Source organism: Malaya genurostris, chromosome 2, assembly GCF_030247185.1.
Source record: "Malaya genurostris strain Urasoe2022 chromosome 2, Malgen_1.1, whole genome shotgun sequence".
NCBI classification, from domain to species: Eukaryota; Metazoa; Arthropoda; class Insecta; order Diptera; family Culicidae; genus Malaya; species Malaya genurostris.
The window spans coordinates 231,717,808-231,745,788 of NC_080571.1; the positions used below are offsets into that span (position 1 = coordinate 231,717,808).

Genomic DNA, 27,981 nt, shown 5'->3' on the forward strand with positions numbered 1-27,981 from the left:
TTATTGATTTTACAGTCGTTGAAGTCTCGGGTTTCGGAAAATCGTATAAAAATATTACAGACTTTTCGTTTTTACACTACTGACATCTGTAAACTTCGAAATGTCATAACTTTTTCCCCAATTCAATAAAAGTTTTACCAGTTTTCAGCAAATCAATTGATAATAATGAAGAATTTCAGTTAACATTACTGATTCCATCGGTGCGAATCACATCGGTCAAACAGTTTCCTTAGTTTTATGGGTGCTTAGTAAAATTTACCGAAAAATATAAATGCTTCACAGTTCAAGACGTTATTATTTTTACGGATTATTCGTAAATTTCACTGAACTTCGGTAATAAACGACGATACTTTCAGTATAATTATGACAAGAAGATGTTTAGTGCAATTTACCGATCGTTCAGCAAATAAAATTTTTGCTGAACTGATTACTGAATGTTCAGCTGTTTGAAAGTTAATAAAAAGCTTCGTTCCTATACTATGAAATAAAAATTTAAAAACTGAGTTCTTTCATGTTTGGTTAAATTTTCAAACTTAGAAACAAATTTTAATAAACGATTTCACACAACGATTGGTGTAATTATAGGACTTAAATTATCATAATAAATATTATTATAGAATCGTTAAAATCAATTTCCTGTGAAAAGGATTGAGAATCAGCTTTTTTATATAAACTTTGGCCCACTATTTCTTTAACTAGAAATAGTCTTTTGAAACCGTTCCCAACCGAACTGATCATCTCTAATTCAGGTCCATAGAACATTCTGACGAGGTACTTTTCGATTAATTCTAGTCTGGTCCAATATTTTTTCTCTGTGCTATTTCGATTATTGACTGCAGAAAATTTTAAACATAGTCAATTAGGTTACTTTACACGTGCCTAACCAATTGCCAGTATAATACATTGACACTTTATTTACAATTAAGTGGCGCTCAAATTCGCACAAAAATTCTTATCACATATGTTAACCCGAGCATAATGTATATGAAACAGCGTGGAGAGGAGAGAGATACGAATATACACACGATAGTGTGTATTGTGGTGTATTCATTTCCTACGTTACATGATCAGTAATTTTTATCTGTTTCTGATTGCACGTATCCTGGATCAAAAAAAAAACTTCCTGATATTATCTACTGTGTTGGTAATTGAATGCAGGTAAGCTACATTACATTCAAATGCCTTACCAATAACACCTGCCACTATCTATAAAATTTAATAAAATTGCAACGCCTGCATCATTCGCTACAGATGAATTGTGATTAGTTCACTGAGGTTCTGCTAGTGTACTACGATATTCCCAAAAATGCTAAATAGTGCATCACGTTTTTCATTAGACAGGTATAAATGCGTTTCAGGCAAAAACAACAGGAAATATATCAATCAGGGAATGACCGATGAAGGTTATTCAAGAAACTCAAAATCAATATTAAATTTATGAAAAAATATCAATATCAATTTGGAAAATGTAACTATGATTATTCAGTATAGCTGACAAACTGCCAATTCAATTGTTTCCGCATGAACAAAACCAAAACCTATTTTCACACTTTTACCATTTCGTGATTGATCACCAATCCCCGAATGTGAAACCAAAAGAGAAACACTCTTTTTTGTACCTCAATTATGCTCATACTTCCTTCTTCAACATCAAACCGACCACATTCAGGGTTACCATTTTATTAGATTTTTCAATTCACTTTGCAGCACACATCTTTCAACAAATATCGTAGTCGAAGGCGAGACATAATGTAAACTCAGTGAATTATTTAATAATAATTTTGATCATTGATAATACTTTTTTTTATTTTGGAAAATATTTGAAGTTGAAAATGGATCATATACGCATAAACAGTGGTGCCACATATAAGGGATTAATGTTTTTTTTTTCTCATAAATACGTTTGTTTCATAGGAAATATATTTGATAAATGGTTATGTATTAACAATTATCCAATTGGCTAAGAGACAATTCAATTACCTACCTGAATTTGACACTCATTTGTTTACTTTATAGGTGATATTAGGTTTCCAAATTCCATTTCATAGGGAAATAGAACTGTAAAGATTTTCAGTATTCAAAATGAGGTTCGTTTTTGTCCCAAACGATTCAATACACTTTTCTAAGTAATCAATGTGTACGGCAACACTGCGCAGTTCGGCCCCCCGTCATCTTGCTCGCACCATGTTCGTTCTGCCTGCTTCGGTAAACACGCTGCTGACGACGCGAACTGCTCATACTCATCACTAGCGCAACATAGCAGTTCAGAATGAAGCGACCAATGAAAAGAAGGGATCGTCACTCTGGTCTCTCTTCAAATGTCGAATAAATCTTTCGCCTTTTACTAAAGATTTCCGTGGAGAGGGACACTCTAATGAGTCTAAAATAAATTTTTGTTATTGCCTATCTTCCCTAACAAGGTTGATAGGCTCCTAAACTGAAAAAACGGCGTCGAATATGGGATCACATTGTAACATGGTTACATTCTCAAGCAGGACAGTGGTACATTATTTCTTGTACGGGATCTCATTACCCTCTTAGAAAAAAAAAACGTTCAACGGGAGGCCAACACGCGGCCTTCGTTTATCGATTTGTTTACTTTATAGGTGATATTAGGTTGTTGAGACTGTTGAATCGAATGCCATTGTTTTCGTTTAACAAACCCGGCAGACAGAAGTCCATTGTTGAGCCATTTTTAATATGAGTTGGAACCCCGTTGGACTAGTTTTACTGGAGAATTTCTGAATTTTTTCCCACAAATTTTTTTAAACTAACAATACATACATGTACAATTCTTCTACTTCACGTAGAATAACAACAAATTTTCTTTCTATATTTACCTTCATATTACCTAATTTTGACACTATTTTTGCAAGAGAAAAAACATCAAACTGAACGAATATTTCGTGCAGTATGTCGTTCAACAAGCGCTCAACGACCAACAAAATAGAACCGCTTGCTGAGAGAGTACTCATTAGCCGAGCCAACATACTAATTTGCATATTACTCGGGCTACAATCAACGGGATGTGTTATAGTCAGTCGGAAAATGATTTATAATGGCTAGAATAGATGAACGAGAACTAATCAGACAATTTATCGCATATTTTTGAAACATTTTGGTAGCAAATCATGAACACAAAATATACACTCAGGTATTTTTTCATGCATAACTTCGAAAATTTGTATTGAAAAAATCGCAAAACTTCAAAAATTCTCATAAAAAACCTATAACTTTAAAAATTTGCATTAAAAACCACAAACATATGGAATTTTGTTTTGCTCCCAGATGTTTTAAAAAATTCATGAAATTTCGAGATCTGGTGATAAAACAAAAAAAAATGTTTTTGAATATCGAAAGTTTTGGGATTTCAGAAATCGAAAAATTTTTGTTTATTGCCAAATGTTTTGGAAATACATGAAACGTCGAGATCGGATGTTACCTCGAAAAAAATTTTGTGATAACACTAGATGTTTCGTGCATTTTTAAGAACAAACAAGAAAACCGCATAATTATGAATTTTCGCATAAAATAATCCGTAGAAGCATGGTAAATTTAACTTTCAAAATATGTTTAAAATGAAGTAACTTTAGATAAAGGTGATATTATTAGTGCTTTGAACTTATAAACATGACAGTTGAAATGAATGATTCAAACCTAAAATAATTAGTATTTCAACATACGTTTTTGTTTGTTGAAATCATACATTTTTGTTTGTCATTATTCTGAAAATTCTTTCAAACTAATTTTCAAGGTCATTTTCGAACTAATTTTATTCCGATTTTTATCCATTTTCGAACAGTTAATTGCTTTCAATAGCAGGTGGGCCCATTTGTCGTGGGACGATCAAATCTTTCACATGCCACAATCAAGCTCCTGGTATATTAATTTTTGTTGTAACAAATAATTCGGCGCTCCATCAGTCTGGCCAAGACAGAATTCTTGCATCAGATATTTCCTGTAAAAAACACCTGTTATGTAATGTAATGCAAGTTTAGTAATATTTTTAATTATCCATACATAACCTTGAACTGTTGAAGAGCCCGAAGGAAACGAAAGAAGCACATAATTTTTCCTTCTAAAACACGTGCGAACTTTTTGGATTATCCACGGAAGAGAAAACTTCTCTGGTTTATGAGACAAAAAAACTGATACGGTTAATTCAAACAACTCACTTTGTATCGTTACACGAAACATATCATAGATAGAATGAACCAATTTTTTTCCTTGATATAAATTTAATCATAATTGAGTCAACAAATACGTTACCAATAACATCAACTCAACTGTTGTTGACATGTAATAAATAACTGAATTATTTCAACTATAATATCTGCCGAGACAAACCATTTTTTCGTTAGCCAGGATGATAATTTTGCTTCAAATTAAATTGATATAATTGTTGATAGAAGGGAAAAATTGTTCCAAAACAATTGTATTCTAGCTTGAAATTAACAGAAATCAGGTGTGAAAATCTACTGACTGTTTTGTTATTTTAAACAAGTTCAATTTCTCTGCGTGCAGAATCAACAACTACATTAGAAGCTACATCTCGGATGATTGCTTTTTCAATTTTTTTCGAGTTAATGTGTGGGTGTCATTGCTTGAGATGTATGTCTTTGTATGTATTCCACGATTGTAGAGTTTCATTATCCGTTAGAGGTGAGTGTCAAGGCTGAATAGGTGCGTAGGTTTTTTGTTAAACTGTGAACAGGACGAAGAAAAAAATAACGGCCAAAAAAACAACAATCGTTTTAACATATCAATCAAGTTCAAAAATTACTATTTGGCAAATTTTCATTATTTGAGAATAAAATTAGTTTTTTAGTCCATTATAGTCCGGAGATGAGTGCGGTTTTCCTACAAATGCTAATCCTAAAGATTCAAACATTCGAACTTGAAATTATAAAATGGATATGATTGACTCTATTTTTTTCTTCTGGTTGAATAGTTACCACATTGTTGATAACTTAATTTCATATGGTAAGCCAGGCTGGTTTTAGGATTTGATTATTTGATGATAAAGGAAAGAGTTTCAGACATTTGAACTTGAATTTAGAGTGTCTAAACAGAAATAATTTTCAGTTTAATTTCTTACATTACATAAATGTGTTTGAAAAATCATACTTCATTGAGCTTCGGTCAAGCAAACCAATAGTGACGTAAATTCTTTCGCATCAGAACATAAAATCATTAATCTAATATAAAATCCAATTGAAACTGGCACGCATAGACGGTAAGATTGTTCGGTCGTAAGAATTTTTTCCCCAGTTCGGAGAAGACAGTTCAAGAGTCAACTGGTCCCAGTTACAGTTCGGCAGTTTTCTTTGAGTTCTATCGCTCGAAATAATGTTTATTGATCATAAAATAATTTATTTCCTCACGCATATCCAGTTAAACTGCACTAAAACTCCTAATTAAAATGTTTGATGTCTATTACGAAATGAATTCTTCAATTTAGACCCTATTTTTAACACAGATCCAGATAGTGTTCGTGTAATTAGAGCTACTATCACAGCACTTGGTACTATTTTGAGTGACGGATTCGTGCTGAGCAATAAGGTTTTCAAAACATACTATAATGAGTTACTGTTTCGGCTAACTTATCTAACAATATATAGAAATTTTCTAACATAGTTCAGCTTATTGTTTGAATGAGTTAAAATAATTATTTGAATAATTGAGTTGATTTAACGCAAAATAGATCGTGAAATTTCTTGCGGTAAGAGTCATTCTAAAAATGACAAATGTTGTTTAAAAATGTTTAAAACATTCTTCGCTGACTTTTGACGAGACTAAGGACTAGTTAAAACTACACTAAATGGCACTTTTGAATACGATAAGGTAATTAAGTAGCATAGTAATCTTTTGAGTATTTCGTCATTCACATGGATTCAGGCTTACAGAGACGAGGCCGACAATTCGTCCTCTACTGACTGGCTCGATCGATCATTAGCCGATTTCCCGCGGAAGTAATCCTCAATTTCTTGAAGAGACTTGCCTTTTGTTTCCGGAACAATGTGGTAGACATACATGACTCCAATTATCGAAATAACTCCATAAAAAATGAACACATTGGCACTGCCCATGTTGGCAACCATTGTCGGATATAGTTTTATTATTACAAAGGACATCAAATAGGTGAAGAAAACGCTGACACCGGATGCTGGACCTCTTATTTTCTGCGGAAAAAGTTCCGCTAACATTGCAAAGGGCATGGTTAGAAATCCCAAAGTGCTTGTGAAAATATAGGCGATCATTAAAAATGTCGGAATCCAACGCAGTTCTTCGGGTAAGGGAAAGTGAATGCAAGCTGCGATTCCGAACATGCAGGCTGCCATTCCTACTCCAGATAAGATGGACGGTGGCTTCCGACCCCATGTGTCTAAAATGTACGCCACCAAAACAGTAGCAACAACTCGTGCCACTCCTATCAGTACAGTGCATAAGAAAGGATCGATCGAAACACTTGCCTCAGAAGATACTTTCGCTGCATAAACAATTACCACAAAAATGCCAGAGAACTGTTGGAACCCAAAAAATCCTATAATCACTCCAAGAGGCTTGTAGACCTGCGGTTGCTTTACTATGTTGATCAAGCTCTCCTTTCCGGATAACCGTTGAGCTTCTATGTTATTGCGTAATCGTTCCAATTCAAGCTCAATCTCCGGAACGACCTTCCGACAACTACCGTAGCCTCGAATTCTTTTTAACGAGCGTTCGGCATCCTGCTCTCGTTGTTTGGACAATAACCACGCCGGAGACTCCGTTAGAGGTAGCAAAAGCAGCAGAAACACTACGCAGCATCCCGATGCGATCCCGGCTACAAGACGAAAGTTTTCCGGAATGAAGTAACCAAAACTGTAGATTATCAAAATTCCTAAAGCGATCGCTAGGGACGTAAGCACCGTAAGTCGGCCACGCATTCGTGGTGTCGCAATTTCAGCGGAGTAGATCGATGCGGGAGCACTGACTAGGCCGATTACCAACCCTAGAAATAAAAGAAAATTACATTCATGAAAATGTTTAGTATGACAACGACGAATAGTTTGGGTAAATATTCTAGTACTTGATGAATATAGTGTCAAAACACAAAGTTTTAACTATTTTAGAAACAGTTTCTACAAAAGTTTATGGGGGAAAATTTATAATATACCTAAGTAAAACTTTGAGAATATCAGTCAAAGGCGAAAAATGAAGGAAATAAATCGATTGTGCTTATTTATAGATTCAGCCGATTTGTGTTTAAACCTGTTTTACCATTAAGAAATAATCAAATAGGATATATTAGTTATTAGAAAATCAAATCTGGGGTGATTTCGTTTCACTCTAGATGTGCGAAATTTGCATGACATCCAGGTCAGTAAAGAAAAACATACTCCTACATCGAAAACTAGTTAGATTGACATAAAAAAATAAGTCTTATTACGACCGAAAATAGAAATATCGTGTAAATTCTCTTATGTTTTCTAAACAATTAGTAAACAAACAAATATTTGTTTCAGATTCTCCGAGAACAACTTCCTTTCGCCAAAAGCATAGGGGAAGATGTTCGGTTGCAGGCAGTGTTCAGTTGCCGGCACCCCACCGTAACTTTTAACAGAAAGCAGATAGCGTCATTCCGACAAATGTTATGTGTGTGTAATAGCAGCATGTTCTTTTTGTGCTGAATACGAAAGCAAACCTACACTTGTACTTTTCGCTGCGCTCAAAACAAATTTTAATTGCGTGGAAATCAATACAAAAGTTTTTTTCACGTTTTTCAAAGTATCATAAATTGAACTGGAATCGAATCGAAAAGGTGAATGGATTGAATATTTATAAGGTGAAATCGATCTATGGTGAAATGTAGTCTGAAAAAAGGCGCGCAAAATTTCAACCGCTTGAGTTGCCCGAATCGTAACATAGGAATCAGCAATATTTTCAGTCATTGAGCGCAGTGGGTTTATCACTCGTTTTGTTGACATGTAAAAATGACTCATTGATTCGAAATGGATTTTTGAGTCTTTCACACTTTAAATATATCCTAATTCAATCGTTATTGCCAGTGATTACTATTACACTAGAGCTATGAATCATGAGTAATTATGATTGACTAACATGAGGTTATATGCATATGTATTAACTAACTTGCTTTCCATGTATATGCCTTAGTTTAGTAGCAAGCATGGGTTCTCCCTTCAAAAGAACGATTGAAGACAAGAAAATATTCAAGTATGGCTCGGCAAAGAAAAATTTCAAAATGCTAAGAATACTTAGTTGTGATAAATTTAATTGCGAAAACTTAAGTGTTTTTAGTTTTTCGAAAATCGGTCTAGTTTTTGAATAATTGATCGAAAACGCGAAAAGTGCATTCCACTACATTTCACCTTAACATCAGATGCTATCAAAATTTTCACAACCATAGTTTTTTTTCGTCATTTTCAAAATATCTAACGATTTCGGATACCGGCACCCAAAGGTGTTCGGTTACCGGCATCCCATTTTTTTTTCGATAAATCGCGAAAAATTGTCAGTGATATGCAGAGATGCCAAGTCTAAAAATTTGTCTGTAAATTATCAAATTTCTTAATTAACATGTAAACCGTTTTCCGTATAAAGACTATAATTTAAGTCTATAATTTTGAAACTTCGATTGTTTCAAGACATTCGTCAGAAATTACTGAATAATGAAAATTAACGCGATCTTTTCTTTTTGCTAGCTAAACTTATTATATTACCTGGCATCTCTGGTGATATGCAACACGTGGAAAACTTGACGGCTTCAATACATCCATCATATAAGTAAAAACATTGGTTCTCTGGTTCTGTTAGTCATGATGACTTCAAACAAATCGTCCAAGTCAAAGAAAATGACCTTTAATGCACTCTTTAATGCCATTAAACGTTGCTTAGTAGCAGAGTTGCCAGGTTATTTTTCCAAAAATCTGTCAAAACTCAAAAATTTCTCTGGATTTGTCTGGATCTACTGTATACAAGGAAGTTTTTGTCGGGCTTCACTTTCAGTGAGCAAAAAAAAAGGTCTCCCCATTTATCGTATAGAGACCAAGAACCGTCTTTTCTAATATTTTTAAATTTTAAGCGAAATTTCTTGGAGTGCCGGTAACCGAACACCTTTTTCGAAATGGCCAAAATTTATCACTTTACTAAAGTGATAATAAATTGTTTCCAGTCGATTGTATCAACTTAGTTTCTTATTCAGTTGTAGCAAGGGACTTTAGCTTTCCATTGATGTATATATGTGCACTTAGTCAGAAGTTATAAGCTTAAAAGATAAGGGTGCCGGTAACCGAACACTTTCTTCTACAATTTTTCTAAGAAATTGCTTCATTATATTTATAGACAAACGAAGAAGGATAACCAAATTATGGGAACTCGTTTAGTCTTTCTAAAATAAACATTTAAAGTCGAGCCTCATTTTCTTTTCTACAGTTACTCTATTGTTTATACATTACAGCAATTCAATGGCCACATCAGCCAAAAATTTTAATTATTCGAAAACGATATGCAATCTAGAGTTGAACAAAAACAGTTCAGTTACAAAGAACCGTTCAGAACTAAATAGTTCAAAGTACTTAATTGCATGTGTTCAAAGTAGCACTTTTTCAAAGGTCGCAATATGCCATTTCTTGTAGAACTAAATCACTTTTATTTCTTTTGAAAAAATTAGAGAACTGTCGCTATTTTCTTCCAGCAGAACTAGTTCTTTAGAACCGTTGCTCATCTTTAACATAAACAAAACTAATTTCTTCAAATCTAGATATTTTTATTTAACGATTATCCATCTTCATTCCATACGCCATAAAAAATTGCCAAAATATGTATTAGGGTAAATCTGGGTGAGATGCCGGGTCGGTATAGATGTCACACTTTCGAGACTCTCATATATCGATTCGATGTTAGTGTAGTGTTGTCTATCACCTACAATCGGTGTAGATAAAAAAGCAGTCTTAGCATTGCAGTCATTTGGAGGTATTTGACCTTTTGTTTCAACAGACTTCGCAGCCGATTCATACCCAAGTAGCAGGTTAAGTTGTTGTCCTGTATTTTTCTGCTGATTGTGCAATTTATCAAGTTAGTCTATAATACTATTCTAGTAACTGTTGTGATATATATATATATATATATATATATATATATATATATATATATATATATATATATATATATATATATATATATATATAAATATATATAAATATATATATATATATATATATATATATATATATATATATATATATATATATATATATAAATATATATATATATATATATATATATATATATATATATATATATATATATATATATATATATATATATATATATATATATATATATATATATATATATATATATATATATATATATATATATATATATATTACTATTCTAGTAACTGCTACACAAGCATGGATCTTGTAAAATAATCTGCAAATGCAAAATGATATTGTAGAATTGATCTTTTGTGTTTTTGTAAATGAAAAATCGACAGCGAACTGCATTTTTATGGTAAAACATGTTTTCGTACGCCCGAAATTGTCAAGCGCCTTTGAATTAACGCGGTTTGATGATAGTACAACAATTTATGTGAAAATAACTGTTTAATATTTTCAATGAGAATCATCGGGACGGAGTTTAAAATATGTGTATTCAAACATTCTTAAAATGCACGTGTAAACGATTTTTATCAAACCAATGTTTTATTGAACTTGAGAAATCTCGAAATGAATTTTTCTTGAATATTTTCCAATATGGCATCGATGGTAACAGTGAGTTCCATGGAAAATGGTTCATGCAGGGTAATGATTTATATTAGTTCAATAACGAGAAACATGAACATGTAAATATTTCAGAAAGAAATATTAAACGTTTTGTTATTATTTTAAACAATCGAGTTGATTTAAACAACCATACAGTATAGTCATTCATCTTAGCGGGCCAGACTTTTGTGATACGCACTACAGGTATTATTTTGGTAAGCCCATGTGCTGAAGTGGCAAAAACAAGTTGCTCAACCAGTATCTGATTGATTTTTGTTTTCTTTGCGTATATAACGCTGTATTTCTGCCACTTTTATGATAATATTCTCATGTCGGCAAGTTTTGCGTTCATTTGAAATTTTTTTTTTCAAGTTTTGAATGTTATAGAATTTTTTTTTACCTGAAGAAAACAGCACACACTGACCCAAAAATTCATGAGGCAGCCAAAACTATGCGGACTCAGCAGAAAAATATTTTTTACAGCATGGTTCACAATTCGGCTTATAATTTTTTCCCTGGAGAGAACATCATTTCGCTCGTTTTCATTTCGGAGAGCATCATTTCGATTTAAAGAAATTTTGACGTATATTGTGTCCGATACAATTATGACAGCCGTTTGGAAAGATTTTGATAAGTTGCACAATTGTTATAGTTACTCTCGTTTTACATGACGATGTGAAAATTTCTGAAGAACTTGCATAACTGTTAGTGAAACATGAACAAGTAGGTGATTTGCTGCACAATTGTATTAGATGTACCTAAAGTTGTTCTACAGTAGTATTGTGAAACTTAACTGTTGTAAGTTGCACAACCGATTTTAATATATTTAAAAAAATTCTGAACATATCAAACATAAAAAACAATTGCGGAAAATCTTGAAATTACAATACTTTGTAGATTGGGTAGCACGCACCCGAACAGGAGGATGTCATTGCATGGCTAGTATTACGGATCCTACTGACACCAAGAACCCTTTCCCTGGTCGAGGTTCGAACATACAACCATTGGCTTGTAAGACCTACGTATTAAGCCACCAACCCGCCAATCGGTATAGATGCCGCACCTATAAGCACTCCAATGAGATATTGTTATTGAACTGAAAAAATATTGTAAAATACATAAAAACAATCTTTTATCTTTTACAAGGAAATTATACTTTTGTTTGTTTAATGATTATGTTTGCTTTTCAGTTGAAACACAACAATAAATGATAATCTTTTCGTATAAAACAATATCGAACATTTTCTCCAACGTTTTATATTCGTGCCATGTCTCACCCTGAAGTGTGACATCTCACTCGGATGTGAATTTTTTATTCAAATATAAATATCAAGAGCAAATTTCATTATTTAACGACAAATAAATTTTTCAATATGTAGCATGATCCTTCGGTTTTGGGTCATCAAATGGTGGTCCTCACAAGTTCCTATCTCATGCCTCCCCGAGCGTCTATGATGACATTTGGTCAATAGAACGGCGTCGACTGGGTGCTATCCCCTTCTGCGTTAGTAGCAGAATGAGAGGGTGCGAAAAGGCTTGTAGTTTGAAGCACATCCTAAAGTGCAATATTTATCATAGTATATTGCAACATGTGGTTCTGTTGTTTGTTGCATCATTTGTTATATATTGAATTGAATTATATCACATTGTATTATATATGGTTGTTATTATTATTATAATCATTATTATTATTATTATTATTATTTAAAATGAAATATTATATTTTCTGCAGTACTGCGGCGAAAGAAGAGCATAACTTACACTGCGACATCAACTGTTATACATTGTATCATATTATATTGTATTATATTATATTAATCATATTATATTATACTATATTATATTATATTATATTATATTATATTATATTATATTATATTATATTATATTATATTATATTATATTATATTATATTATATTATATTATATTATATTATATTATATTATATTATATTATATTATATTATATTATATTATATTATATTATATTATATTATATTATACTATATTATATTACACTGAAGTCTTTTTTATGAGAATTTTCGTACCGCATAAAAAAATCGCATAACTCTGAAAATTCGCATAAAAAAACCGCATAACTCTGAAACTTCACATAAAAAAACCACATAACTCTGAAACTTCGCATAAAAAAAGACCGCAGAAGGGAAACCGCATAACTCTGAAAATTCGCGTAAAAAACCGCATAAAAAACCTCAGTGTATATTGTATTATATTATATTATGTTATATTATATTATATTATATTATATTATATTATATTATATTATATTATATTATATTATATTATATTATATTTTATTATATCATATTATATTATATAATATTATGTTATAGTATATTGTTAGAATATATTGTGTAATGGTATATTATATTGTGCTATATTATATTAAACTGTGTTATATTATTTTATATTATGTTATATAACAGAGAAAAGATATCCAACAGACATTCATACGTGCAAAGTCGTGTGCAACGGTGATTTTTAACAGATTTTCACTTGCTTTACACAGCTTTTCAAAGAAGTTTGTACTAACTTGGATGTCTGTTCTCTATAATTATATTATATTATATTATATTATATTATATTATAGTATATTATATTATATTATATTATATTATATTATATTATATTATATTATATTATATTATATTATATTATATTATATTATATTATATTATATTATATTATATTATATTATATTATATTATATTATATTATATTATATTATATTATATTATATTATATTATATTATATTATGTTATATTGTGTTGTATTATATTATATTTTTCTATATAAATATTTATTATATTGTATTATGTTGTATTATGCTCAAGTATATCGACAACGGGGAGGGGCAGGGAGTGCATCAGGGTATCTTACAAGTGAATGACTGAATGATGGAGTGGATTGCCAACCTGAGTCACGCGGGGGAAGCTTTGTGTTTCTCCCTAAAGGTCTGAAATGAGTAAGACGCACCCTTCTAACAAACGAACCATCAGGCGGGTTTAAGCTGGTACAGCGAATTTCTTTATTATATGGCCGGATGTTCTTGCTGGAAGGCGCCGGGTCCTCAAAACCCATTTTGGCCTTCTTAACAGCAATTATATGAAAGCTATCTGATAATCAAAATCGGATCTACTGTAAGTCTACCCGCATACATTGGTAATGCCTTGAACTGATGGTGGCTTCACACATACATACATACATACATACATACATACATACATGTAGCATGATCCTTCGGTTCATGTTCTGATTCGGCGAATACGTTTGAAGAAAAATCAATTTTTGAAAATAAAGTGCGGAATCTCACCCGGATTTATCCTATCATATATCAATATCGTAAGGAAAAATCCGCATAGAAATTTCTATTTTAGAAATATATGTAGAATGTGTGTTAAACACAATCAATTGGAAAACATGTTACATTCAATGGAAAAACTTATCTAAATTGAGTGTAGAAGCAATGAAGCTAGTATTTAAATGAATTTTCACATGAACTTCATGTTGAATCAGCTGGAAATATTTCTTGGTATGAAAAAGAACATCAAATTGAAATTTTACTTCACACGAGTCTGTTAGTATAAGATTGTAAATTACCCATTAAAGTTCAAATGGCGGCTTATACGAGACAATATTCGCTCTTTAGACCATATTATTGGTAGTATGGCGGAAAACCGAAATATTGACAATAACATTGTCTCGTGTAAAAAGAAAAATGTTCTCCCACCATCTGCAGCATGAATACTAAAATTGTAAAGAATATTTTTTAATGCTAAGAATGAAAATTCCATCCAACCTCGTTTCGTTCCAATACGCTTACATTAGTTCTGTGGAAAGTGCATGGCAAAAACCTATAAGTAATGGAAAGACAGTCATCGTCACAAAAGCTCACACTCACCTATGATTACACGTGCGATCAAGATCTGAGTGTACATCTGCTCGAAGTTGGTTCTACTGGATACAGCGATCAGCGCCCATGAAACGATCGATAGAATATTTATCAGTGTGAGCGTCCATTTGCGTCCAATTCGATCTAGCAGGTAGCCTGAAATTAATCCTCCGAACGGACATGCAATAGCACTGATAGAAGCTGAAAGTACAGTACAAAATATGGCAGCAGGTAAGCGGTCAGAACTATAACTTCCCTTGCATGAGTCTGTCAGTCTACGCTGTGTCTAAAATAATTTGTTCGAAAAGCGAAGGGGAAGAATACAAACTGGGAATAATTGATGAACGGTACAAATGTTTTCTTTTAGTCAATAAACATCTGCGCACGAGCAGAAGCAAAATGGAGGGGAAGTTGAGCACATGATATCTGTATGGAATTTTTTATTACGACCTAAATGCAAATGACAGATTAACTGTGTTTAGCTTCTCGTTGGATTATTACGGTACTTTTAGAAATCCTTTTAAATGAAAAAACTTAGATTTTAGTCATAATGAGAATTATATGCAGATACGTAGGGTAAAGTGTCATAATATGTCCCGTTGAAGCAAACATTGAAATATTTCTAAAATTACTGATATATTTCCTTCGAATATAGGTATTTCGTTGCAATACGCATGAGGAACATAATTTTCAATGATTCCAGTAGAAGTGATAAGAATTTTACAAAACGACCACATTATCAATTTGTTCGCTTGGCGTAGGCATAATGCCCCAGCAATTATATAATATGCCACACAACAAATGATGCAATATGTCCCTCAAAATGTCGGTATAGAAGAAAAGCAGATAAAGAAGATATTCTTTGCATCAGAAATCAATTGCATAATCAATTAATTAAATTAAATTACATTTTGTTTTAATAACCGTTATAAACCTTCAAAACAATATTTTAACTCGAGCATACTGTTGAATCGAAGGTGGGGCATAATGTCCGTAGAGTGACTGTTATGAGAAAATTCTTTTATCAAAGAAATGGCTTTGTTTTTCGGGATTTTTATACTGTACATAGAGACATTAGCACTTCTAAAAATTAATTACTAAGCAGCAACCGCTCATTAGACGTTTTACACGGTTAAAATGCTTGTTTGGTCGAAGCAAAACCTTACATCGAAAAGCTGCCTAATGATATTGGCAGTTTTTTCATATTTTCCAGCAAACGACAACTGCCAAACTGGCATAGCAGAAAGATCATACGAAAAGATAGTGTTAGTGATAAAAAATTTGTTTAGAAAAAACTTGAATACTTAGAAAGGAAGGGAGCCGTTTTGTCCAGCATATAACGCTTTATACTACTTTTTCCTAGCTCATTGAGGGATATTTTGTTGTTGGGCAGGAGAATTCGTTTTCTATGCGTAGGAATGCACGGTTTTGCTAATTGAATATAACTTCCAAGCCAATAGATTAAATTGTAATCGATTAACAGGGCTATGAATCGATTATTCGTTCGGATATTATTGTTCGACTTTTTAAATTGTACGATATTTTCAACGATCATCGAGGTTACTGAATCGATATTCCGACAACCCCAAATAGGAGCCTAGAACCGTAATATGTCTTTTTAACAAAATCATTTATTATCAAAATCTCATATGCACCACAAAAGTTAAAATTTGAGACAAAATAAATAATCCATATTTCTCAAACTATCGTAGCAAAATTGTATTAAAATGTAAATGATGTACCTACATTATATCAAAATAGTTCATGATATCAGAACTATCATTAATGGGCTACTTTCATAACATGACATCTGGAGCTCCAGGCCAATTTTTGCTAGTCGATTTTTCAGCTGATTGCAAAATTGTTCTATATGAGAAAGAATAAAATATTTCATTCTGAATAATGTCTTTTTTTTTTTTTTTATTCAATAATATATATTAAGGCACACTGCGTTAAGCTATAAGATGCCGAGGGCATTAATTTTACCACTTAAAATTAAAGTAATTTCTTCTATTTCGTGATGTGATTTCGAGGAGATCAGATTCCAAGGATGTAGTCTCCAACTAGTCATCGGCAGCGTCTGGTCGGTTGGAACTTGTACGCTGAATTATCCTGGTGACGTTGGTACGCATCGATGGTTTTTCGTATTCTTTCGTGTGGGTCCGCGGGAAACACCCCCGGGCAGTTAGAACCCGGCGGGTGGCCCGCGCGTTGATCATCGTCTGGAAGGAGTGAAACAGGGAGAAATAAATGTTGTTGGAACAAGGGATAAGAAAGTGAAGTTACTTAGCTCAGCGAAAAGATCTTATTAGTTCACGTCGAGATAGTGAAAAGACGAAAGAAGGGGGAGCCAAACAAAATTAGTGTCAGCACAAAGATCTTGTTAGTTCCGAAGAAGATGGTGAACAGATGTTGGATGAGGTGTTGCGAGCGGATGTTAGGATCGAGGTTGAACTGAAATATCATCGGGGGATAAGTGAAGACTTTCTAAGGAATACTAGCTCATTTTGCAAAAAAGCAAGATTTCGTTTCGCTTTTATTTCATTGGCTTAAACATCCACGTGGAATGGGATAAAGGTTTCTGAGAGAACACAGATCAGACTTGTACGTTGATGATTTTTATGAACTGGTATAAGAGTGACATATAGGGAAGGTCTCGATGAGCCAACACGTCTCGTACTGGAACCCCAGGTGATATACCTCGGGCCCGAAGGGAGTCCATTAGCTGCGATCTGGCGCCACAATACTCGGTACATGCCCAGACAATATGTTCGATGTCGTGATAACCCTTACCGCAAGTGCATAGACCGCTCTCCACGAGGCCGATACGCCGGAGGTGTGCATCCAAGGTGTTATGATTAGACATGAGCCGGGACATCACACGAATGAAATCACGACCCACATTCATCCCTCTGAACCAAGGTTTCGTCGATACCTTCGGGATAATGGAGTGTAACCATCGTCCCAGCTCCCCATTACTCCATGAAGTTTGCCAACTTTCGAGAGTCCTTCGACGAGATATACTGAAAAATTCGTTGAAGCAAATTGGTCTTTCGTAAATTTCACCATTTAATGCGCCCGCCTTGGCCAATGAGTCTGCCTTTTCATTGCCCGGAATGGAACAATGCGAAGGGACCCAGACTAACGATATTGAATAAGACCGTTCAGATAAAGTTCTCAAATGTTCCCGTATTTTCCCCAGGAAATATGGGGGATACTTTCCTGGCTTCATTGCCCGGAGAGCTTCTATTGAGCTTAGACTGTCCGTGACAATGAAGTAATGGTCTTTGGGCAAGGTTTCAATGATCTCGAGGGTGTACTGAATAGCAGCTAATTCTGCGACGTAAACTGAAGCCGGATCACTGAGTTTGTAAGAAGCGGTGATGTTCTGATTGAAGATACCGAAGCCTGTGGACCCGTTGAGATTTGATCCGTCAGTGTAAAACATTTTTTCACAGTCGACTGCTCTAAACTTATTGTAAAAAATATTAGGGGTCACTTGAGGGCGTATGTAACCCGGAATCCCACGAATCTCTTCTCTCATGGATGTGTCGAAAAACACAGTAGAATCAGAAGTATCCAACAAATGAGCACGGTTGAAAGCAAACGAAGAAGGATTAATATTCTGGGCCATGTAATCAAAATACAAGGACATAAAACGGGTCTGAGAATTAAGCTCGATAAGCCTTTCGAAGTTTTCAATCACCATCGGATTCAAGATATCGCATCGGATTAGCAATCGATATGAGAGATCCCAGAATCGGTTTTTCAATGGTAAGACGCCCGCGAGCACTTCGAGACTCATCGTATGAGTCGACTGCATGCAACCTAAGGCAATACGCAAACAACGATACTGAATTCTTTCCAGCTTGATAAAATGGGTGTTCGCCGCGGATCGGAAGCAGAAGCATCCGTATTCCATTACGGACAATATCGTTGTTTGGTACAGCCTGATCAGGTCTCCTGGGTGGGCACCCCACCATGATCCAGTTATTGTACGAAGAAAGTTGATTCTCTGATGGCATTTCTGTTTCAGATACCTAATATGACATCCCCAGGTACCTTTTGAGTCGAACCAGACCCCGAGATATTTAAATGTGAAGACCTGAGCTATGGTTCCACCCCCTAGTTGAAGCTGTAATTGTGCTGGTTCTCGCTTCCTCGAAAATACAACCAGCTCAGTTTTCTCCGTAGAGAACTCGATACCCATTTGAAGAGCCCATGTCGACAAGTTGTCGAGGGTATCTTGCAGTGGTCCTTGGAGATCGGCAGCTTTGGGTCCTATAATAGACACAACGCTGTCGTCGGCAAGTTGTCTTAGCGTGCAAGATGTGTTGATACATTCATCGATATTACTTACGTAAAAATTGTATAAAAGGGGGCTTAAGCATGAGCCCTGAGGAAGACCCATGTAGCTGAATCGTATTGTCGACAAATCACCATGCGCGAAGTACATGTGTTTCTCAGCCAATAGATTATACAAAAAGTTATTCAAAATCGGTGAAAGACCATGCTGATGCAGCTTCTCACATAAGATATTTATAGAAACCGAGTCAAAAGCCCCCTTGATGTCTATGAAAACTGATGCCATTTGTTCTTTACGAGCAAATGCCATTTGAATTTCTGTTGTGAGCAACGCATGACAATCGTTCGTTCCTTTGCCTTTGCGGAAACCAAATTGTGTATCTGAAAGCAAGCCATTAGTCTCGACCCAATTGTCTAAACGAAAGAGAATCATTTTTTCAAACAACTTCCGGATGCAGGAGAGCATAGCAATCGGCCGATACGAATTGTGATCGGAGGCTGGTTTCCCAGGTTTTTGAATGGCGATAACTCTCACTTGTCTCCAGTCATGAGGGACAATATTACCCTCGAGGAACTTGTTGAATATATTCAACAAGCGCCTTTTGGCAGAGTCAGGCAGATTTTTCAACAAGTTGAATTTAATTCTGTCTAGCCCCGGGGCTTTATTGTTACATGACAGAAGCGCAAGTGAGAGCTCTACCATCGAAAACGGTGTTTCGTTTGTATTCGATATCGCGACGCGGGAGATCTTCTGTTCCGGAACAGAATCGGGGCATACTTTTTTAGCGAAATCGAATATCCAGCTGTTAGAATATTCCTCGCTTTCGTTCGTCGTGTTTTGGTTACGCATTCGTCGAGCAGTGTTCCAAAGAGTGCTCATCGATGTTTCTTTTGTTAATCCGTCAACAAACCGTCGCCAATAACCTAGTTTCTTTGCTTTAACTAAGTTCTTCATTCGCTTGTCTAGCGCCGTGTAATTCCGATAATTATCAGATGTTCCGTTTTTTCTGAATTGTTTGAATGCTAGAGATCTTTCAGCGTTCAGAGATGAGCACTCTTTGTCCCACCACGGGTTGGGAGGACGGATGTTAGTTTTCGCGCCGGGTACACGTTTCGTCTGAGCTTGAATCGCGGAGTCGAGAATCAAGCCAGCCAAAAACGTGTACTCTTCCTCCGGAGGAAGTTCTTGTGTTGTTTCTAGTTTCTCAGATATTAAGATTGCGTAGCATTTCCAATCAATATTTCGTGTGAGGTCATACGAAACATTGATTGTCTCCAATGGTCTCAATCCCTTGGCGACTGAAATTACGATAGGTAGATGATCGCTACCATGGGGATCAGGGATTGCCTCCCACTTGCAATCTAGTCGTAACGAGGTCGAGCAAAGGGATAAATCCAGCGCACTTGGTCTTGCTGGTGGTGCAGGAATCCGTGTCATTTCTCCCGTATTCAAGATTGTCATATTGAAGTTGTCGCAAATATCATGGATCATAGCTGATCTGTTGTCATCATGAAGACAACCCCATCCCATACCGTGAGAGTTGAAGTCTCCTAAAACTAACGTCGGCGCAGGAAGAAGTTGCATGATATCGCTGAGCCATTGGAACCCAACCGAGACTCTTGGGGGAATGTAAATGGAAGCAATGCAAAGGTCCTTGCCTTTGATTGTGATATGACATGCGACCACTTCAATACCTGGTATCGAGGGGAGGTTAATTCGATAGAAAGAATAGCACTTTTTGATCCCCAAAAGTACTCCTCCGTAGGGGTTATCTCGATCCAAGCGAATAATGTTAAAATCGTGGAAGTTGAGGGAAATATTTGAAGTCAACCAGGTTTCACATAATGCAAACGCGTCACATTTCACACTATTTATTAAAATTTTGAAGGAATCAATTTTCGGGATAATACTTCTGCAATTCCACTGTAAGACAGTGATTGAATCCTCAACCCCGTTCGATGAGTTAGCCATCGAAGGATACAATCACTGAAAGGAGGGGCCATGTAGCAGTCAACTGCTTCAAAAATGTTCTAACTGTTGGCATAAATGTCATAATCATACTTTTAAGAGGATCAGTAATATTGAAGGTTCTGAAAATCCAGTCCACAATATCAGAGAATTTCAGTAGTCCAGCACTTGATTGATTGTCTAGTTGAATTTTGGGGGTACTGGGGGTGTTTGTTGTACCAGGAAGTGATGGAAATTCTTGGTCTGATCTTAAGTTTGCCAGACCAGGAGCCTTTTGCTTCGGTTTCTGTGAAGCACTTCCCCGTGTTGTAACTTTGTTGATCCCCGCAGAGGACACCCTTGGGCCTTTACAAGGCAGTTTAGGAGATGAGGTTGGCTTTCTTTTCCTAGAACCGCTAGGCATAGCAAAGGATGTTCCCTCTTGAGGGTCATCGGAGTCAATCTCGTCAGAAGGCAAACAATCATAAAGGTTTACCGATTCGACAGGTGTCATGGCGTTCTTCAGCATCTCTGCGAAGGTGCGCTTGGAGCGTTCTTTAAGAGATCGCTTCAATTTTTCCCCGCGCAGTTTGTATGTGGGGCATGAACTCAATTCATGTGGATTTTCCCCACAGTAAAGGCACTTTTCAGCTTTTTTACCGCAGGAATCATCCGCATGGTCCCCCCCACATTTGATGCATCTCTGTTTATTGCCGCAATAGGTGGCTGTATGGCCCAACTGCTTGCAGTTGGTGCAATTCATCACCCGCGGCACAAAAAGTCGAACCGGTAAGCGAACTCTGTCCAGAAGGATGAAGTTAGGAAGAACTGATCCAGCAAAAGTCACTCGAAACGAGCCTGATGGAGAATATGTTTTTGTATTATCCTCTGCAATTTTTATTGAATTCAATTGCTTGCAGTCCAATATTTTTACCTTCTGAAGTGTAGGGTCCCTGAAACAACCAACCCCATGCTTCAGAAGATCTTCGCAATTCAGGCTCGCTTCCGTGACCACGCCGTCAATTTCTACTTCTCGCGCTGGTATGTAGACTCGATAGCTCCGTGTAAAAGCATCGTGGCGAGCGATCTTATTCGCCTGCTCTATAGTTTTTACGACCACTTTCAATTTCTTTGCTCGAACCTTTGTTATCTGAATCACGTCCGGATAATGTTTAGCCAGTTCGCGCGATATTTGCATCAAATTAAGCGGTTCATCTTTTTTGGACCGGAAATATACCACATAAGGCCCAGCAGAACCGATCGGCCACACGCGAGTACGAGGGGGATTGTCAGAGGAAGGAAGATCATTTTGGTCTTCTATAAAATCCATATTGATGAGGGGTTTGCCATTTGAGGGGGAAAGGCCTCCACCCTCGCTCATAATAAGGTGAAGGAGACGCTTCACAAAAATATGCTAGCGAGAAGGAAAGATAGAACAAATAATATAATAATACTTAGCTTGTATCACTTCAAGGGTAGCAAAATGATCGTCCCTGCAGCTGGTATGCAGAAAACTTCTCAACACAGCTACCAATGAACGCTGACCACGTGTTTGGTTTTACGATGGCGGTAGATGCTAAGCAGTATCTTCAGACACACTCTCACTATCACACAAGTCTTCACTGCACATACACAGTATAGCCGATGGCAATCAGTTTACGCCTGGAAGGCTAAGTCCGAGCTGGCTACCGTCCGGGAGGCAGAGCTCGACCTTGGCAGCCAATATGGAAATGCGTTGCTGTAAGCACGTGTTATCACAACGACTTTTGTGGTATCGAAAAATGCACTTTTTATCCGTACAACGGATCGAATTGCACTAGATCGGGATGGGTTAGCTTTGATCCTATACACTGGCACTGAAATTACCCGTAACAAACAATCGCAATCTACAAATAGGCACTCTACAGAAAACACTTGGGGAGATTCTACCGAAGCGACCGATTACAACGAGTGTTCGATACGAAGTGAATAATGTCTTTGTCTTAATTCAAGCTGGTTGATTTACATCTCATGCACAATTTCGATTAAACAAATTAAACTAGCGAAGTCCTGAGCTCATGCTACTTTTGTATATAAAATTCATACTATATAGGGTAATACTTTTGAACTAGCAACCTAATTATGTTTTGTGATTGGACTTTAATTATAACTATTATCATTATAATTATATCGGATGCAAAAATTTCCTATACATCACGAAGCATGGAAGTCCGACTCATGTCTTCTGAAAAAATTTCAATCCATTTTTAAAAAATCAACTTAAAAAATTTTTTTTAAAAAATCAACTTTCTGGGACTTAGAGAAAGTCCCAAAAAGTCAATTTTTTCAAAAAAAATTTTTTTCGAGATGACACTAAATCTCGACGTTTCATGCAATTCTAAGCCTTTTGGCATAAAATTTTTTTTTTGATTTCGAAAATTTCATGTACTGGTGATTTTTCAAGTTATATGAAAATTCCACTAAGTGGACTGAGAAGGTTTTTTTAAAATTAGCATCACTGTTCTCATACAAATAGGCAACGCAAATGTCAAGCACTAGTTTGGAAAAATGATGCTGACTGTGTGACATAAGCATGCTTTTGTGAACTACTCGAATCAATCTGAATCAATTGGTGTCAACATTTAAATTATTTAATAAAAGTATGAAATATATTTTCATTAGACTGTTATGAAAGAAGAGAAAGTCATTATCACACCACTAGATGGATTAAGAAGGGTTTTTCATTATACGAACTAGCGGTGAAGGAATAAATTGACATTTAATAGCTTCTATTTTTAACTTCTCATAAGACATCAAGAACGAGCAAAATTAGTGATCAATAAATTTCGTGATTCCAATAACTGCAGATTTTAACAGAAGGTCGGAAAAAAGTCGAAGTCGGGTCGGTCTGGTCGGTCTGGTCGGCCTAATACGGGTCAACCTTTATGCTTCTTCAGTTCCACAATCTTATCAAAACGTAATAACATACCGAACCATGATGCCTGCTCCGCATTTAACCGCAGGGGATTATCTTCCCGCGTCAGAGAGTGTAACGTAATGGCTGAATAGCCCAGTCCCATTCCAGACGATAATACAGTTAGATTCGCTAGGATGCTCATTGTCAACTAGAAGGGAAGATGTTTGTTTGTTTGTTATCCAATTTAAAATTATAGGTAAAAAATAGTGATACCTGCATACGATCGCTTCTTCTGTTAGCACGTTTTGCTAGTTCAGCTGCGGATCCATACAAACTGCAGGTTTCTTCGATATCCTTGTTCTCAATGTCTTTAGCGAAAACGGATATTAACGAAGGTTTGATCAGTTGCAGATTGTTTTTGCCCGTAAGCTGCCGTTCATCCTTTACCGCATTATGATATGAATGTTTTACCGTGGCCATTCTGCATCTATTTCTATTAGTGTCGAAGTGTTATCTGTAAATGGAAATTAGAAAAATGTCGTAGTTATATATATGAGTAAAATTCTTTCAATGCAGTGAAAAAGAATTATCGTGAAAAAACAACAGTTTTCACACATTTAGTTTGTATTATGAAGAACATGATAATTCCAACACATTCAGATGATTGTCTAGAGAAGTGTTTGAAGCTGAGCAAAACAAACAGTCTCCGTCTACTTGGTAAATATTTTGATATGAGTAAATCTGTAGCATAGTCGAAGGGTGATTGATATTACGATTACCATCCATTAAGACAAAATTTGTTAGTAAAATATGTAGAACTATTTATAATACCAATGATTACAAACAATAACCTATTCCTAATCCACCTAGTGGTGTGAAAATGCATTTCTTTTTCATCGATACAGTCTCATAAAAAATTTTTTTTTGCCTGTTTTCAATAAGATAATTTCTGTCACTAATTTGATCTCATTTTTAGCACCAATTTATTCAGATTGATTCGGGTAGTTCACAAAACCTTTCTTTAGCGCTTACGCCACATATTCTGAAACATTTCGCAGATCAAATAATCATAGGTCACTATCTAAACTAATTATTCGGATAGAAAAAAAAATATTTTGTCGATTACGTCACTTTAACGATTATATCTTCGAAACTTGAAATGACTTTCGAAAATGACCTACAACTCAATTTTATTTATTGATATCGGTTAATCCATATACAAGAAAATTGAGCGATAATGAGTTTTGACGTTTGTGTCACTTATGCCATTATTCCACCGGATCCGTAAGTGACAGCCAATTGAACTTCAAACTTGCCTAATGAACCAATAGTAGTTTCCGAACGAGAGTAAGACCAAAACACAAATCGAGAATAAGTTGTTGAAAACGGTTCAGTTTTGTCGGTTACGTCACTTATAACGTCATATCTCCAGAACCAGAAATCACAGTCATTTGATCTATGAACTTGATCAATGGCCCAATAATAACTTTCAAACGAGTCTAAAGTTGTTGAAATCGGTCTTCGAGAAAATTAAGCACGAAAAAAATTCGTTTAAAGGGGCACACACATACAAAGAAAAAAAAGATGAAACTTAAACGCCACACGGAACGACCGAAATCAGCATTTTGACGAAAAAATTAGTTGATTTTCTGATTTTAGATTAGTTATTAGTTATTTTTTGAGACAACTAATAAAATCTTACTTTTGCTAATTTAGATTTTTTTAGTCTCATTCCCTTAATAATGATAAAATATTTGTTGAAATACCTTTTTTTTTAGTTGAATTCACCAATTAAACGTGCTGTCATTTCTTAGCTAAGGTACACTTCATATCTATTCAACTAATTTTTTAGTTGAATTAGAGAAATAAAACGTTGTTTTTAACCAACATAAATGGTTGAATTGGTTTCTGCAATTTGCAACTATATGGCGCTTTGTCACCGAAAAAACGTTAACACTGTAATGACTACTAGCCACTAGATGGCACACTACCACCGAAAAAATTTCAGTCGCGGTAGTCTTTTCTATATCGTGTTTATACGATGTTGTATTGGAGAAAAAGACATAAGCGAAACATAAACTTCTTTTTGAAATTTTTTTTCTAAATCTCTGTTTTCTTCATTCGACTTCGCGAAATCGACTCTCTCACTGAAAACTTTGAGCACTCGGAAAACAAAAACCGAATACAAGTAGCGCACCGGACGGCGTAGCCCGGAAGGTTGCAAGATATAAAAACCATCATTTGACATGTACAATTAGAGTGCAACATTCGAAACTCACTTCACTGTTCCGCGTAAAAACATTATTACGCACAATCGAAATTCATATTCAAATGCGCACAAATTTTGAATAAATACACTTTCCACTGACAGTTTACGTCATTTTTACATATCGGTTTAGAAATTTATATATGGATATATCGTAACACATCCGAAAAACATCTAAACAATTTGCAAGCAGTTTCAACAAGACTGTCCCTTTTAGCATTTAAAGTTTTGCTTTGACACTTCTCATGAGTTTTTGGCTAATAAACTTGTTAGTAAAACCAATTTCATTTTTGTTTTCTTTGTGCTGTCCTTCAGTAATAATGGTGATAGATAAATAAAAACAAATTTTCTGATTTTAATAACAAAATTAGTTGTCAATGAGAATTTTGTGTAGGATTGAAATATTGCTGGTTTGTGTCCGGGATATTCGCCAACAAAACACATTCTCTAAAAATAAGAGTTTTTTTCAGCACAGTAAATTCTCAATTTTAACGAATTTTATAGTTATTTTGAAATTTTGTTGTTAAAATCAACTAATTCAAAAATAGTAATACGAATTAGGCGCAGAGCTAATTTCGGTCGTTCCGTGCATGTACACTGGTAGTACTATGAAATAGACATCAGTTGAAACGAAAATCTAATTTAAAACCATGACTGATGTAAAACTACATAATGATTCATTTAGTTTTTTAGACTGTAAATTTACAAACTGCTTGGTTTTGTAAATTACATTACAAAACCAAGCGGTTTGTAAATAAAAACTGTCCCAGAAATTATGGACGCAACCAAAAACCGCTGCCATTTCGCCATGGTTCAGAATCTGTCAATTTTTATGGCTGCGTCCTGTTGTTTACACTCTTCTCTAACCACTTGTGCAGTTATTTATTCGTTTTCATTAGTTTGTTTCGAAATGCGTGGACTTTCAGCAGAACAACGTCGAAAAATTGTGTACAAATGGTGCACAGAACGCGGACTGTCACTGAGAAAGATAGCAAAAATGGAAGGAGTAAGAGTAAAAGCCGTGCGAAATGCAATCAGGAAGTTCGGTGAGGATAACACCTTTGAGAATAAACCGAAAACGGGTCGAAAAAAAGGTCCTGCTAATCCTCAGTTGGATAAATGTATACTGAAGGCGTTCGGGCAAAAGAAGGAGGTTTAAGTTCGGGATGTGGCCAAAAAAGTAGGCACTTCGAAGTCAAGTGTTCTTCGTGCTAAATAATCTTCTAACCTATAAAAAGCAGAAACAACCAAAACGTAGTCCGAAACAAGAAACATCGATCAGGCCGAGGGTTCGAAAGCTGTACAATACGATTTTCGATGGAAATTTGAATTGCATAATCATGGACGACGAAATCTACGTGAAACTCGATTACAAATCCTTGCCGGGACCACAATATTATACGGTGCGAGAAGGGCAAGTGTTAAACCAGTCCGAGACATCGATTGAAGTCAAAAAATTTGGTAAGAAAGCTATGGTCTGGCAAGCAATTTGTAGCTGCGGTAAGATTTCGAAACCCATGACCCATGATCGACTTCTACCCATGATTCGAAGCCACAATGATCTTGTTGTTTTCTGGCTAGATCTTGCTTCTTGCCACTACTCGAAATCAACGGTAGAATGGTATACTACCAAAAATGTCACTTTCGTCCCAAAAGACATGAATCTACCAAATTGCTCACAACTTCGGCCAATTGAGGAATTTTGGGCATTAACGAAGGCACATCTTAGGAAACATGTCTCGGCAGCCGAAACCATTCAACAGTTCGAAAAAAATTGGAAAAAAGTGTCAAAACTTGTCGCCAAGAAATTTAATGAGGAACGTTCGCAAAAAGGTGCGCCAGCTAATCTTCAATGGCTAAGTAGCAAATGTTGAGAATAATATTCT

At 35.3% G+C, this 27,981-nt stretch overlaps 1 protein-coding gene and 1 non-coding gene across 4 annotated transcripts in view; one reads left to right on the top strand and one right to left on the bottom strand.

Moving 5' to 3' along the window:
* The first annotated feature begins 2,298 nt into the window (after positions 1-2,298).
* LOC131433385 (U5 spliceosomal RNA) lies at positions 2,299-2,424 on the top strand. The gene has a single exon (XR_009230186.1). It is a non-coding gene; the product is annotated as a U5 spliceosomal RNA (small nuclear RNA).
* Positions 2,425-5,367: 2,943 nt separating this feature from the next.
* LOC131428073 (facilitated trehalose transporter Tret1-2 homolog) overlaps positions 5,368-27,981 on the bottom strand; it is a 29,014-nt gene continuing 6,400 nt past the window's right edge. For all 3 annotated transcript variants that reach the window (XM_058591727.1, XM_058591726.1, XM_058591725.1), the window contains 4 exons: positions 24,103-24,343; positions 23,902-24,037; positions 14,690-14,881; positions 5,368-6,991 (listed from right to left, as the gene is read on the bottom strand). In XM_058591727.1, the coding sequence (XP_058447710.1) occupies positions 5,901-6,991; positions 14,690-14,881; positions 23,902-24,037; positions 24,103-24,309 (1,626 nt within the window). In that variant the 5' untranslated portion in view covers positions 24,310-24,343 and the 3' untranslated portion in view covers positions 5,368-5,900. The remainder of the gene's footprint in view (positions 6,992-14,689; positions 14,882-23,901; positions 24,038-24,102; positions 24,344-27,981) is intronic.